At 47.7% G+C, this 16,235-nt stretch overlaps 2 protein-coding genes across 2 annotated transcripts in view; both read right to left on the reverse strand.

The window, feature by feature from the left end:
* Positions 1–274: 274 nt before the first annotated feature.
* On the reverse strand, positions 275–8,741 carry prkd4 (protein kinase D4). Its single transcript, XM_034614961.1, has 18 exons — positions 8,599–8,741; positions 7,018–7,156; positions 6,602–6,733; positions 6,303–6,457; positions 6,027–6,222; positions 5,736–5,819; positions 5,134–5,281; positions 4,777–4,900; positions 4,418–4,495; positions 3,090–3,306; positions 2,903–2,922; positions 2,740–2,812; positions 2,272–2,378; positions 2,038–2,199; positions 1,459–1,557; positions 1,112–1,379; positions 741–826; positions 275–580 (listed from the first exon to the last, which is right to left on the reverse strand). The coding sequence occupies exons 1-18, from the start codon at positions 8,722–8,724 to the stop codon at positions 416–418; spliced, it is 2,379 nt and encodes a 792-aa protein (XP_034470852.1). The 5' UTR covers positions 8,725–8,741; the 3' UTR covers positions 275–415.
* Positions 8,742–11,157: 2,416 nt separating this feature from the next.
* Positions 11,158–16,235, reverse strand: part of klc2 (kinesin light chain 2) — an 11,475-nt gene continuing 6,397 nt past the window's right edge. Inside the window, exons 6-14 of the mRNA XM_034614980.1 lie at positions 15,694–15,867; positions 15,494–15,593; positions 14,848–14,897; positions 14,638–14,705; positions 14,110–14,218; positions 13,790–13,942; positions 13,558–13,682; positions 13,115–13,172; positions 11,158–12,812 (exon numbers count right to left, since the gene is read on the reverse strand). Of these exons, the coding sequence (XP_034470871.1) occupies positions 12,729–12,812; positions 13,115–13,172; positions 13,558–13,682; positions 13,790–13,942; positions 14,110–14,218; positions 14,638–14,705; positions 14,848–14,897; positions 15,494–15,593; positions 15,694–15,867 (921 nt within the window). The 3' untranslated portion in view covers positions 11,158–12,728. The remainder of the gene's footprint in view (positions 12,813–13,114; positions 13,173–13,557; positions 13,683–13,789; positions 13,943–14,109; positions 14,219–14,637; positions 14,706–14,847; positions 14,898–15,493; positions 15,594–15,693; positions 15,868–16,235) is intronic.

Consider the following 16,235-nt stretch of genomic DNA (forward strand, 5'->3'; position numbering starts at 1 on the left):
TCCTCATTCTTCTCCGTCCTTCATCCTCAACTCACTGTTCATCACTGACGCCACCAAAACCCACTTTCACACAGTGCCACGCAAAACACCACAACTTGGAATAAAACAAATGATTAAACACTAGTTTCTCGTGTCGTTATTTTCATTAAAACTTAAGGGTGATTGGTTTCTCTTGATTCTTCCATTTTCCCTTAAAGCAAAACAGCAGCTTGACTGAAACGACGTGGATCAAGGAGACTCACAGTTGATCACCATGTGTGGCTGCAGGGGGCGCTGTTGCTCACTAACAGTTACACGGTGTTTCTTAAACTCTAAAGTTGACCACAGTAAAACAAGTGTAACGACGTCATGTGGTTCACTGCTGACTAACGAATCAGGATCTAAAGACTGAATGTCTGACCTTGAACCCCCGACCTCACATGTCAGGGTCGTCGTCAGGCTCCCAGCAGAGGTGGGAGGGGAAGTCCAGGCCTCTCTCCTGGGCCAAGCGTGTCCAGCGCTCCTCGTCCCCTCGGTGCGTCAGGTACCTGCAGCCCATCCTCTGCTCGAACGCCCGGAGGTCGCACCACAGCTGGAAGTCCTGCAGGAGAGAGAGAGGAGGAGGAGCTGATCTCAGATGTGTGATATGATCCAATCAGATACATGAGGGAACTTTAATCGTCCTGAAATCAACACATGGAACATTTATACTGAACAACATACTGAATAATGAGTAATTGAAGTTATTTAAGGGGAGTGACCTGCAGCCAGGGGTGTCCCAGAGCTCTGCCCACGCTGAACCTCTGTCTGAGCGACACCCGCAGCAGGTTGTTGATGAGACTCACAGCTGGACAGGGACAGAGACAGAGACACATTCATTCAACTGCTCCAGTGGAGACACATCGTGGAAATGTGCTGGAAGAGATGCAACTGGTTTTTACACGACCCCCGTTTCAAGCATCGTGATGCATTCAAGGACATCCAGCGGCTCTAATCAGCAGGTGTCAGGAAGCCTTGAAGTCATTATCAGAAGACATCAAACATGAACCATGTAGGATTCATATTTCATATGTCAGAATGTCCTTGAATGCACCAACAGTTGTTTGAAATATAACAATAATAAAGTCGTTACCCTCCAGTGAGATGGAGGCCCACGGTTGCCGTGGATACATGAAGGTGGCATTGGTGATCTGCTGTTTGATGTCCTCGTCCTCGTTGAAGGGGAACGTCCCGCTCAGGCTCACGTACATGATCACGCCCACTGACCACATGTCCAGCGAGCGGTTGTAGCCGCTGCTGCTGATGACCTCGGGCGCCAGGTAGGCCGGCGTCCCCACCACCGTGCGGCGGAAGGACTTCTCGCTGATGATGCGGGCGAAGCCGAAGTCGCACAGCTTCACCTGCGGACCCACAGTGGATTCAGGGAGACGCACACACAACTGCAGCTGCTGTGAGGAGTGAATGAATGATAAGTCCCACCTGAGGGAGGGGCTCGGCCGAGGCCAGGAGAACGTTCTCCGGTTTGAGGTCACAGTGAGCGATGTGTTTGAAGTGCAGGTAGCGCAGGGCCTCGAGGATCTGCCGGAGGAAACACTCATTCACTCATGTAAGCAGGAGGAGCAGATCCACCAACATTGTACTTTTCAGATTGATTCTAATTCTCTGGATGATTTCAAACAGGTAAACAAGCATCATTTATTTCAACCTCGTTGAATTAGAATCATTGAGATCAGAGAAATGAGACAAAGGGACTTGGGGGCCGGGGCAGTTGCTTGGCTCACCCCCCCTGTTGCAGCGCCCCTGCTAACAGACAGTAGCAGCATCCAGAGCATTTCTCCTGTAGCCTCAGTAGCTCTCACACCTCCAAGGCACAACAGCTTCCTGTGCACCACATCGCACACACTCAGATATCAGCTTCCTCAACACATCTATTAGGATCTATTCAAATCTGTGAACGTGTCAGGAAACATCTCTCACAATGTGAAGTGATGAAAACATTCTCCTTTGTCTGGTTCCTTCACACGAGCAGAAGAGGATACCAACGACTCCTCGACTCACCTGCATCACCAGGAAGCGCGTGTTGCGTTCAGGGAGTCGTCCTTTCTCATTGGACAGAATCATCTCCAGCATGTCTCCGTGGAGCTTCTCCATGACGACAAAGACGTACTGGACGGTCTCGAACATCCCCTCCAACAGAACCACACCGTTGTGCGACAGATTCTGGTGAAACACACACACATCTTACTTATGTTCAATGAGAAGCACAAACACACAGAGAAGACGTCTCCGGACCTGCAGGATGGAAACTTCATTCCTCAGATGAGTCTCTTGTTTGGTGGGAAAACGAGTCTTGTCGATGACCTTGATGGCGACTGCTCGCCCCGACTTCCTGTGAGTACCTGCAGAGCGAGAGGCGACTCGATTATAAAGCTCTACTTTCACTACACTTACTAGAGATTACTATTAATACAGTTGGTCAGAAATGTTCGGGCTACAGATGTTTCTGTGACAATTTCACAGGTTCCACGTTATTTTCCAGGGGAGTTAACTAGAAAGAAGTTAGTATAAATTATAGGGAACATTTAGTCATTAAATGATATAATTAAAGAGTCTTTTGGTCAGTGTAGAGGAGGTTATCTGAATATCTGGAACACGTGATGGACAACGAGAGGTTTTTCTTGTTGCCTGGACTCAGGACCTGTTGTTTTCAGCTCATCCCGGGTGTGGTCGTTGTTTAACAAGGTGGTGAAATCCTCTCACCTCTGTACACGACTCCAAACTGCCCCGACCCCAGCACCTCGTCTGTAAAGATCTGATACACGGAGCTGACGTCCTGAAACACACGTGAACAGACGCTGACATGTGAAGGAACGTGACGTCAGGAGCTCACGTTATTAGAAAGCAGCAGGAAACGGATTCTCACCGCGCTGTGTGAACGTTGATCTGGAAACAGAACCAGAGAGAAGGAACATGTTCATGACTTGTTTAAAATAAACACTGTTTACAGCTATTTTTATTTATTTTATTTTACATTAAATTCTATACAAGTTAAATATTAAATCTCATTATCAGTTAAACAACAATCCAGAGGAATGGTTCAGTGTGCTCACCGTGCTCCTCCTCGCCGCTCCCTCCCCCGCTGCTCTCCACGGGCATCAGGCCCTGGTGGATGGCGCTCTCCCACGCCGGCCCCTCCTCTCCGGCCACCACGCAGTACACCAGTGAGGCCGTCACCACCTCAAAGGAGTGGGCGCCGTCTCCTGGTGACAGAGGCGTGGTGAGCTGGGCGGAGCCTCGGACCTGCAGCACCTCAGACAGAGGGATCTCCTGCAGGAGGAAGAGGAGGAGGTGTCATACATAGATGTAAACTTTAATCACCGCCCTCCAGTTGTTTGGCTCCGCCCACCAGTGCAGTTTCAGTCTCCACACATTAGTCATGCAAATATTAATTTAAAGAAACTCTTCAGGCCGAGTCGGACACTTCTGGTGTTTCATGTGTGTCTGACTCGGTCCCTCGGTGTAAACCTGTAATTCAGTGGGATGTCTCCCTGTGAGGACGAGCTCTTACTTTGTATCTGCCTGTGCTGACGAGCTCTTACTTTGTATCTGCCTGTGAGGACGAGCTCTTACTTTGTATCTGCCTGTGAGGACGAGCTCTTACTTTGTATCTCCCTGTGAGGACGAGCTCTTACTTTGTATCTGCCTGTGAGGACGAGCTCTTACTTTGTATCTGCCTGTGAGGACGAGCTGTTACTTCGTATCTCCCTGTGAGGACGAGCTGTTACTTTGTATCTCCCTGTGAGGACGAGCTCTTACTTTGTATCTGCCTGTGCTGACGAGCTCTTACTTTGTATCTCCCTGTGAGGACGAGCTCTTACTTTGTATCTCCCTGTGAGGACGAGCTCTTACTTTGTATCTGCCTGTGAAGGACGAGCTCTTACTTTTGTATCTGCCTGTGAGGACGAGCTCTTACTTTGTATCTGCCTGTGAGGACGAGCTCTTACTTTGTATCTGCCTGTGAGGACGAGCTCTTACTTTGTATCTGCCTGTGAGGACGAGCTCTTACTTTGTATCTCCCTGTGAGGACGAGCTCTTACTTTGTATCTGCCTGTGAGGACGGGCTCTTACTTTGTATCTGCCTGTGAGGACGAGCTCTTACTTTGTATCTGCCTGTGAGGACGAGCTCTTACTTTGTATCTGCCTGTGAGGACGAGCTCTTACTTTGTATCTGCCTGTGAGGACGAGCTCTTACTTTGTATCTGCCTGTGAGGACGAGCTCTTACTTCGTATCTCCCTGTGAGGACGAGCTCTTACTTTGTATCTGCCTGTGAGGACGCGCTGTTACTTTGTATCTGCCTGTGAGGACGGGCTCTTACTTTGTATCTGCCTGTGAGGACGAGCTCTTACTTTGTATCTGCCTGTGAGGACGAGCTCTTACTTTGTAGTACTTGGTGCTGCTCTCGCTCAGGTACAGGGTGATGCTCTTCCAGTCCAGGATCCAGTAATGACGTTTCCTCTAGGAAGAAGAAACATCATTCATCACATGTGAGATGGGAATGACTTTAAACGAGTCTGTGGTTAGTTAACTTCACTTCTGAGGCTTGTTCCACCGACTGGAAGGAAAGTGACAAACAAGACAATGAACAAACTAACTTCATGTCAGAAATGTTTGAACAGGAAACAGGTGACGACAGAACCTGAAGAACGAGGTTCCACTGGTAACAGAGGAATTGTACCTAAAGAGATTCTTAAATAATCATCATTATAATATTACACAATAAAAGCTGTGTTTCTTACCATTGTGTCTGTGCTGGTGTGATGCAGCAGCCACCCCTCCCTCAGGACCCCCCCGGCTCTCCTCTTACTGTGGTGCACCGACTGGACGAGTCTCATCAGAGGGATGTTGCTGCTGAAGCACGGACTGATGGAGACACACAGGAAGTGAGTCAAAGCCTTACATCCTCAAAGCCTCTAGGGGGCAGTGTGTCCAAACAGCCCACTTGTGTTGGCCATGTGGATGTGTGCAGTGGTGAATGGCAACAAACAGGAAGTGTGTGTGTGTCACTCGACAACAGCTGCGACCTCATGACATCATCACCAGTGTCACCTTTCAGATGGGATGACATCATCAGAATAAATTAGCAGTGCTCTGACCTCATTGGTTCTCGCCCTCGCTCCACTTCCTTGGTGTCGGCGGGGGAGTCGCCGTCAGAGGACATGTCGTCATCAGAGACGTGTGGCGTGGTGATGACCTCATCGTCCTCTGGGTCCGGTGGACCGCTGTCACCAGCTGCTGTGGATTCTGGGAAAAAAGAAATCCCATCACGAGGCCTGTGACTAATCATCATCTGGAGATTGTGTTTAATTAGTTGTCGTGGTCGTTGGGTCCAGAATATAAAATATAAACAAAAGCGATTGGTATTTTTACTTCATACGCAATTGAATGACCTAAATTGCTGTATATTAACTTTAAAACGTTAAATAATGGGGTTTTATTGAGTGACGGGCTCGTACAACAGGAAGAAGATGGAAAACCTCATCAGATAATATAATCTGGTAGAATGTGACCTGCTCAGGCTTTGATCACATCTTCCGACCTCATCTCCATCTCCTCCTGGACAGATGTGACGTATGTGGGAGTTTAAAAAGGCTGAATCAGCTCCGACTCATCGCGGCGTGCTGAGAACATCAGAGCCAGGGTCCCGAATGCTGACTGAGAGAAACCCAAACCCCCCCCCCGTGAATCGGCTGCTCACCTTCCCCGTTGGCGCGGCTCCTCTCGCCCGGACAGGCCCTGGGCACCAGAGGCTCGCAGCGGCGGTGGCAGTTGAACCTGCAGTCTGAGAGAACGGGCAGAGGGGATGGGTTCAAACAACTGCTGGTGGAAGGAAACCAAACAAAGACAGAAAACGATAGAGAGACACAGACAGGAATTCAGAAACAGTCTCAGGGGCCCTGATCATCAGCAGAGCAGAGGGAGCTTCAGATCAAGTTTCTTAAAGGAATCGGACTCGTGGTGTTTTCTCTCATGGTGGCGGTGGCCTCACCCGAGCACTGCAGCCCCTGTCTGAAGAGCCCTCTGAGCAGCCGGTGGCAGTGCTGGCACACGGTGGGTTTGGTGTAGCTGTGGATGTGGAAGGTGTGAGGCACCTGAACCCTGCCCCTGTCACCTCCGCCCACTCCCAGCCACACCGGGGGCTCTGCCCAGGACGGAGGCCTGGAGGAGGGCCTGGTGGTGCTGATCTGGAGGGGGGGGGGGAGAATCAGACACTCCACCAGTTGACTGTAGAATCAGACAAATAGAAACGTCTCCGTCCTCTTACCTCCTCCAGGCTGCCTCCGGCCTGATTGGAGAGGGAGTGTGCCCGGGGTCGTCGGGGGGGGAACAGAGAGAGGCTGGTGCTGACCCGACGTCGTGCTCGGCTGCAGTTGTTGGGCAACAGGAAAGCGCAGCGTTTATGGAAGTCCAATCCACACCCTGAGGAAAGGTGGAGGTGGAGAAGCTGCTGGTGAAAGCCTGTGACAGGAAGTGAATATGATGGACGTATGGCCCGCGGAGGGACAGGACGTGAATATGAGGGACAGGACGTGAATATGAGGGACAGGACGTGAGCAGCTTTACCGTCACATTTCAACCCCTGACGGACGAGGCCCCACAGCATCTCCCCACAGTGATGACAGAAGGTGGGGGTCCGGTACGACTGCACCACCAGGGAGTGTGGACGGATCCTCATCTCAGTCACAGAGGCTGACCCTGGGTCAGATCACAAAGACACAACTCATGAACAGTAGATCTGAATATGAAGACTGGCTTAAAGGAACATTGACAAATATCAGCAGATATGAGACAATGATAAAGTTCTTTATTCGACAGCAGCGTTTGAGTCCAACCCGAAATCTGATGACTTCCTTCTGGGCTCATATTTCATTCATCCACGAAGTTTCAGTAGTTTCAAGACGAACAGAAAAACAACAATGAAAACATAAAGATGTCAGATGTTACTACCCCCCCCCCCCCAGAGTCTGTTGACCTCTGACCTGCGATGACGACCTCGATCAGGTCTCCGTCCTGCAGCTCGTCCTGATTGGTCAGACGCTGCAGCAGCTGCTCCGAGTCGGGCTGATGTCTGAAGAGCAGAATCTTCTCCCCGACGCCGACCACGCTGCAGTCTGGAGCCTGACACAACAACACACACACACAGAGAGAGAGAGACACAACACACACACACAGAGACACACACACACAGAAACAGAGAGACACACACACACAGAAACAGAGAGACACACAGAGAGACACACACACACATACAGAAACAGAGAGACACACAGAGAGAGAGAGAGACACACAGAGAGAGAGAGAGACACAACACACACAGAGACACACACACAGAAACAGAGAGACACACAGAGAGAGAGAGAGAGAGAGACACACACACACACAGAGAGACACACACACACAGAGATACACACACAGACAGAGAGACACAACACACACAGAGACACACACAGAAACAGAGAGACACACACACACACACACACAGAGACACACACACACACACAGAGACACACACACACAGAGAGACACACACACAGACACAGAGAGACACACACAGAGACACACACACACACACACACACAGAGAGACACACACACACACAGAGAGACACACACACACACAGAGAGACACACACACAGAGAGAGACACACACACAGACACAGAGAGACACACACATAACTTTGATCAACCATGAACGAGCTCTGCACGTCTGCACAGCAGTTACACAAAGTTGTGAAGTTGTAGGTTTGAATCCTGGCAGGACAATGAAGGGAAAGTACACGAGGAAGAACAAGAGATTCATTATGTGACGACCAAAGGTGGAAATACATCGTGGTGGTTGTGTAGGTTTAAAGAAACATCACCAGTCAGGGCTCCAGATGTTTTTAATAGAACTTTGACATCAGGCTTCAGTTCGTTGGAACTGTGTGTGACAGAGCTGCTCTCATGCTGTGAGGTTAGTGTACAGTGAACACACACAGACACACACACAGAGAAACCACATTCCTCACAGAGCTGACCTGCTGCCTGGAAACTCAACAGCAGATCTAAGCTGCGTGTGTGAGTCTGAAGCAGAGGACGACAGGAGGCTGTGGTCGGAAACTTTTGTTCTCACTGTCGACCACGCGGTGACGGAGGCAGCTTGACGACCAGCCTCCACTGAGAGAAACACCCCATCTCCAGCTCTAACCACCACGGCACTTTACTTAGAACCAGTATCTCTCCTGTTTAATACCCCAGTCATATTATTGAGTAATATCATAGACACATTATAGATTTAATATTAGACACAGTAGATATGATCCTCTGTGTAAAACACCGACTGCTCCGAGGAGGTTTTAATCTTTTGAACCATCATGACCAACGATGCTGCTGCAGCAGAGACTGGAGCAGTCGTAGGTTCAGTGACAAACCAAAGGACCAACAAACAGCGGTTTCAAACACTGAATTTGGCAAATTAACTCAACTTCATGTGAAATGTTAAAAGATCTAATGACAGACGACGGCTCTGCATCACACGGTCACTGTGCTCCAGAGAGTCCTCTGTGAATCAGTGACTGTACCTTCCGCTCGATGACCTCTGCAGCCAGCCTCTTCGCATGGCGGTAGCTCAGGTTCCCAGCCGGGACTCGAACCACCTCCCTGAACAGGCCGAGCTGGAACTGGACCAGAGCCGTCGCTGCGGACATGGAGACGCAGCCTGCAGAGGACATGTTTCACACACATCAACGGAAGGGCTCATATTTGAGAGTTTTAAAGTTTGATAAAAAAAAAAGGCCGAAGCTGCTGGAGCTCAATGTGTCAGTGAACCGGTGTCTGGCCCCTGATGCGCCTGATTACTTCTTTAGAAGATGCAGGTAAACCTTTACTGAGCTGGTGTGAGTTCCAGGTTTCAAGTCCGTTTGTTACTGCAGCAGCTGAAGAAATGAAACACTTATATCTGCTAGATTCACTCATCAGTCCTCTAAATACACCTGAATTCTATCATCAAAACATATGAATTATTCTCTGGGAAATCTTCCCATCTCACAATGTTTAAGGTGATAAATAGTGATAAATTCCTTCATCAGCCGCTTTGTCTTTATTCGCAGCCAGAATTTTATTTATTTCTTCATTCTTGACCGATCGCTCCAACTAGTCCTGTTACTAACTGGGTTTCTACAGGGTTCAACCATTTAACACGTTCTGAGAGCATAATGAATAAGATGCAGTCTGTCCCACAGCAGAGGACATAACCTCCTCGGGTCAGCTTCTTAGTAAGAGTATTAAAAGTGTGTTACATCCTTTGTCTCTTGTTGTAAATGTCAAACCACTACAGGACACACATTATATTCAGGATATCACTAAACCTCAGTTAGTAAAACAACATTTCTTTACACTTGATGTGAGAGACCTTACTTTCTAATCCGAGTTCATTCAAGCTCCGATCTGTAACGTCAGCGGCAGAGTTTTATCTCAGCGACGGATCAGTGGCTGTGTGTCGTCGAGTCTGCACCAGGAGTCTGGTTTCCTCTGTGTGACACAGGAAGTTAGACACACAGCATCTGTGACAGAGCAGCGTATGATTAACACACCGAGCGAGGACAACTCACTGTCACACACACACACTCACACCCACACACTCACACTCACACCCACACTGTCACACACACACACACACACACTCACTGTCACACACACACACACACTCACACACACACTGTCACACTCACACCCACACTGTCACACACTCACACACTCACTCACTCACACCCACACTGTCACACACTCACTCACACCCACACTGTCACACACTCACACACTCACTCACTCACACACACACACACACTCACTGTCACACACTCACTCACACTCACACCCACACTGTCACACACTCACACCCACTGCCACACACTCACACACTCACTGTCACACACTCTCACACACACACTCACTCACACTCACACCCACACTGTCACACACACACACACACTCACACCCACACTGTCACACACACTCACTGTCACACACTCACACTCACACCCACACTGTCACACACTCACTCACTGTCACACCCACACACACACTCACACTCACTGTCACACCCACACACACACTTTTCATTTGTGAGGATGAAAATGTAAAAGACACAGAATCCGTGTGAAAAGTTAAATGTATTTATTGAACCCTTTGATGAACCCGGTCGCCCCCCCCCCCCACATCAGCAGCGATACAGGTGCTGACATGCAGAGTCTCCCCAGCACATACACAACCCCCCCCCCCCCCCACACACACACACACACACACTGATCAACAGAAATATTTGGACGCCGGAGAAACACGAAGATCAGATTTTCGATCTGAAGCTTTGGACGAAAAATCCTCCTGCGACAGATTGAAGATAAATATTGACATTGATTTTACAAGTGACAGATTAATACCAAGAAGGATTTCATATTATTAGTGTGATTTATTATTATTATTAGACACCTTCAACTACAAATTAGTGTTCCAACTTTTTTTAATACACAATTACACGGTGTAGAGATTGTGTGTTTGTGTGTGTGTGATTTAAGTAAATTCCCACAACTCTAACGTGTGTGAATGTGACGCACAGTGAACACACATATAAAAGTCACACACAGTTCTGTACATTATTTGCTGCCAACGACCCTTGAAGCACATTTCCTCTCCTCCCTGCGGTAACACACGTTCCCTGCTCCTCAACACAATCCCTGACCTGCACCACATTCTGCACAATCACAGGCTGATACGACAATGTGCACTTTTATGAGACTCAGCAATGTGAGGTCATCAGAAATGTGATTTCAAAGAGCGATGTGGTTTGTTGAGGCGCGTGGCGAAGGTGTGGACGCACCGACGTGGACTCAACGCCGCCACATCAAACCGGCATCTGCTCCTCTTTGGAAATCACACTCAGGTTGTGAGATTTTAACTTGTTTTGCTTTAGAATATTAGAAGTTAGAAGAAATAAAGTGATTCTCTTGACGACCTGATCACAGCTGAGTCTCCACTTCATCGATAAGAGGACGTGGACATTCCCCGGACAGTTCTTCGTACTTCTGTCCCAATTTGGTGGAAAAACACAAAAATCCAGCGTAAACGCCAAAACAAGCAAAGATCCACATAAAGTTTAACATTCAAATGCTCAGTTCTCAGGACCTTCAAAGTAACAGCGCCAGACTCAAACACATGGAAATGACAGGAAGTCCCGGTCGCCAGCGGTCGACTCATCGATAGAACCCGTCTACGTCAGCGTTGAACACCGAGGATTGTTTTGTACAAAATGAAAATTATTCAGCGACAATAAACGAGGGAAAACACAAAGAATCTCACGAAAGAAAGTAAACATCGGCTTTAAAGGTAATCACCCAAACTTTTCAATGAGGCTCGATGACTGTAAACAAACTGTCATTCACCTCCTTGTTAATTAGTGGGAGAAGAAGGAAATGATTCATCTTCTCGTACATGATAGGTAGTTTTTAGAGGAGCTTAAAAATGACTGGTCTTTGAAACTACGTTCAAACGAACTTTCCTTTGCGTTAACTTGAAAAGAAGCAGCTCTGCCTGAAGCGCGGCTACGGAAGCTGATTCCATTCACTTGGGAAAAGAACGATTCTGCTTCTGATGGAAATGAGAGCAAACTACAAGTTCTCTCCAAACCCTGCCTGCGGACGACAGTAAAATCCTTATGGATGTTTCTTTTGGTCATCGTGGTTTAAAGGAGAAGGTTTTTCCAGGATTACCAACCCGGGCTTTAAGTTATATACATGGAATTTATTGGTTTGTCAGCTTCGGACAGAGATGGTTCAGATGGGGGGATCCAGTGGAAACGACCAGTTTGCTCCGGAGATTCCAAGATGGCTGCTCAGTTTACAGTAAGATGCTCAAAGTGCTTTGTCAGCTGAAACCTCGATGGTGCAGTAGCTTATTCTGAAAGTCAGCGGACTCCAGTGTGTGAGGTAACACATTTATCAGTATTCAACCTTCTCATTTCATCAACGATCTTTTTACTCTTATTTCTCCTTCTTTTCCAGTCTTCCCTCGTCAGATTAGTATCTTTCTAGACTCTAACCCAATAAACTGTAAACAAAAAGAAAGATGCACTATATACAAAGAACGAAATATCAAATAATTTAAAACTGTATATACATAAAAAACAAGGCAAAAAGTGAGGTTTACATGATGAGCGCTGTTTTTTGACGAACAGTTGCAACGATTGCTTCTTTTCTCTTTCAGACAGGTCAAATCTAATTGTACCTTTTTACCGTCTGTATTTGATGTTTAGCCTCAGTGAATATTTCATGCTACTAGTGAAATATACAGATCTGAACTCAACTGAAACTGGGTTAGCTGTTAGCCTAGCTGAGGCTAAATGTCTGCACACGAGTAGATGGAGGAAACGGACTCGTCACATCGTGGATACGAGGTTTTGCTACGGTGCTTTGAGTCAAAAAACACGAGGCGTTCAGGTGCAGCGATCGAAGCAGCATGCTCATAAATGTGTATCTAAATATTCTCTGATGTTTGTACAGTGAAGCAGCAGGGTCACGTCTTCGTGTGGTGATGGTCTTTAAAATGATGCTGCAGGTGCTTTAAGCTTTAGGTGCGTTTGTTTTGATCAAACCGAGCTGCAAGCAGCCTCTCCTGCCGGGCGCTCGGTGCCTGCTCTGTCCCGCCTCCCGCCGCTGTCCTAGCCAATCAGGGAGCTGCGTCTGGACAGGTCCACGTTGCTGGCGCTGAGCCCCCTGCAGTCCGACAGTCCGGAGGCGGCGTCCTGCAACAGTCCTGTACATGTGAGTGACAGTGCAGGGAAATACGGTCTATATCCAGGAGATCCTCTGTGTTGACCCGTATTCAAATACCTCAGGTTGTCTCATGTCATGATCGTTCTGCCAATCAATAAGCTGGATGATCATAACTACTGGATCGCTCCTTGTGTGTATAACGACATGAAGCCAAAATATCCTCTTTTAGTTATAAAATCTGTTTCTCTCATTGAAGCTTTATTATTATGTTACTATGTGCAATTCAACAAGATGGATGTAAGTTGGATCACAAGCTGTGATGAGGTCGTACCTGCGTGGTCTCCTCGGTGCTCTTGTTGAGGAAGTTGAGGGAACTCGCTCTCTTCATCCTGAGCAGAAAAACAAAATCAACTCAAACCGGGAACTTCACGCAGATCAGTGCACGAGAAATACAGTCGAGTTTCAACTCTGAAACATAAGCTTCTTAAATATAAATGAGTTTTGCTTTTTGTTTTCTCTCATCGCTACGTTCACTCGTTTCTTGCGGAGCTTCCAGCCTCATCTAGTGACCTTCAGGAACAGATCCACAGAAGAGGACTCGTTATATCCAGGGATTCACTGGAGATTTGATATATTTGGGCTTTCGACTGTTTTCTTTGTCGGACCAAAGAAGCAAATTCATCAGGTAACTTGTGGGAATTAAAATATAATAATTAGTAGAATGACCCTACTCTGCTTCAGAGGACGAGGTCATGTTTTAAAGTGTAATCTCACCCTGGGTTCCGAGGTTCCTGAGGGCCGCTCCCCTGCAGCTTCTTCACCAGCATCTCGCTGCTCCTCCTCAGAGCGTCGCGGATCTTCCCGAAGGAGCCGCTGCGGCGCAGAGACCCGTTACCGTCCTGAGGGACAGGGAAACATCTTACTGGAGACATGCAACATGAAAACTGCAGCTGGGATCAAACCAAACGTGTGGAGAGAAGAGAGTGGAGGAGCCATGTGAACTAACCCCGTTCCACTCGGCAGAGTCATCGCCCTCGCCCTCCCCCCGCTGTCCCCCAGGTCCGTTGATTCCCTCCCTGCTGTGTCGTCTGTCGCTGCCGCCGGCTCCTCCGTCCTTCAGCAGCTCCACCACTTTGCTCTGGTTAATGGCATCGATGCCCTGACGAGACAAACACAAAGGGAGAGAACCCGTCAGCTTTGAGTCTGGTCTTAAATTCACTTTGTTTATGTGCTTCATGAATCACAGCTGTAACGTGTCCAGCCGATCCGGCTCAGGTAACTAATCTAACAGCCGTAACTCAGCCAGTCTCAGTGTCTGTGCTCCACCTGTTTCCGTGACTTGCTGGCGCACTCCTCCAGAGTCTCTGCTGCTTCCAGTTTACCCTGACGACGGTACAGCGCTCCCAGGCTTTTCAGGGTGGTGTTCACCGTGGGGCTGGAAACAAACAGACTTTCAGTAAAGGTATTTTGGATTATTTTATGAATAAGAAAGGTTTTTAAGAAGTAAAAACAGAACAGCCACAGTTCTTGTGTTCATTGTTTTAAGTCTCACAGGTTAAGGTTAAGCTCTAAGGCATTTAGACTTTTGTTGATTTTTATATTTCAGTGTTACAGTATTTTCATCTCATAAGACTCAGAGAGAGAAGATTAACACAAGGTTCCACTCCGAGTACTCTCTGCAGTACTCTCATACACAGCATGTATACTGTATATACAGATGTGACAGCTACTCAGACCTACACCACTTACTCTTTCATTGTTACTCACTTTTGCAAATGGGTAAAAAGTGATTTAAACATATAAATGTTAAACATTTGAGGGTTTTATTTGCAGTTTGCATCCTGACGGACTCACCTGTCCACCTTGCAGGCCTTATACCAGCTCCCATACTCCACATACGGGCCAGAGTCCCTGCGTTTTCCCTGAGAGATGAAGGGACACGGATGAGAAGAGGCTGAGAGGAACCAATGTCAGCTACTCTCCACTTATTTCACCGTCCAGACCATAATGCCCAGCAGGCTGTAGCTAATGGAATCAGGAGAACGGTCGAGCTGAATAACTGACCTTGCTCTCCTCTCTCTCCTCTGCGTGCATCCAGATCGGCTTGTTGTCATCTGCAGAGCAACACAAAGTCACACAAGGTTGTTTAACATGAACACAACTGAGTGTGGATATCAGGTGCAGCAGAAACCAACCCAATGAACTGGCCACTAAAAACCAGGATCCCTGCACTGACCTACATGTCAAAGTGAAACCTCTCTGACCACGTGATGTCATATGAGCACGTGGCGTCTTTGAACCCGTGCCCAACGCCATGTTCCTGCCAGTGCTGGTGCTCGTTCATGTGAGCGCGTAAGGGTTTGATGGGCTCAGCGGCATCAGGAAGGAAAACATCAGCATTAAGCTGCTTCGCATGCTTCAGTGGAACCAAATAATCCCCTGAGCTGCTGGTGGAGCTGGGGGGGGGGAGCAACTGAGGGGGGGGGGGATACTATAAATGAATCAGATCATTTAAAAACACTCTGAAGTTATTAAAAATCAGAGTTTGTCTCCAAGATTCAGCAGGAAACTGTTAAAACATGAATATGAAATGTGAGTTTGGTGGGTTTGTTACAGCAGCAGCTCTTCAGGGTCAGGGAGCAGAGGATCATGGGTAATATGCAGTGGGACGACTCAGTCAACACATTGATGATTTGACAGCTGGACTCACTGTTGACGGATCCAAACTCTTTCTCGTGAGCCCGGGTCAGGATCTCCTTGTACAGAGACTCGGCATCTTTGAACTTCCCTTGCTTCAGGTAGCATGTGGCCTGAGGAGCACACAACGCCATGTGGATTTAAACCTTGAGAAAGGTCACACGTGAATACAACGAGGAGGAAGACGGACGCTGTCGTCACAATGAGCCTCACCAGGTTGTTTTTGGTCTTGGCCACGTTGGGGTCGTCGGCTCCCAGTTTGGACTCGTAGATCTCCAGGGCTCGTCGGTAGTAGTACTCCACCTCGTCGTACTTGCTCTGGTTCTGACACAGCAGCGCCAGGTTGTTCAGCTGCTTGGCCACGTCGGGGTGGTACTTCCCCAGCACCTGCACACAGCGCACGCCACAGCTCGGGTCGTCACGTTCACACAGCTCAGCTCGATTTATAAAGACTTTATTCTTATAAACTACCCACATCAACTAAAGTAAAACACAATGTTCTATACCAAGCTAAACAAGAGGAAACACACATTGAAAACAAACTCAGTAACTTCACTTTAAATATAAAAGTCACATTTCCATGTACTCAGTACTAATACTTTTCCCTGTAATGTAATTTCAAGTACAATTAATTAGTTTGTTCTTTGATCGTTTGTCTTTTTCATGTACAAATAATAAAACATCTCAAGTACTGCTGCACACAAACACTTGAAATACTGGACGTTTGTGTTTTTATTCCCAGATCTAAGAACAAT

Source organism: Hippoglossus hippoglossus, chromosome 18 (genome assembly GCF_009819705.1).
Source record: "Hippoglossus hippoglossus isolate fHipHip1 chromosome 18, fHipHip1.pri, whole genome shotgun sequence".
NCBI classification, from domain to species: Eukaryota; Metazoa; Chordata; class Actinopteri; order Pleuronectiformes; family Pleuronectidae; genus Hippoglossus; species Hippoglossus hippoglossus.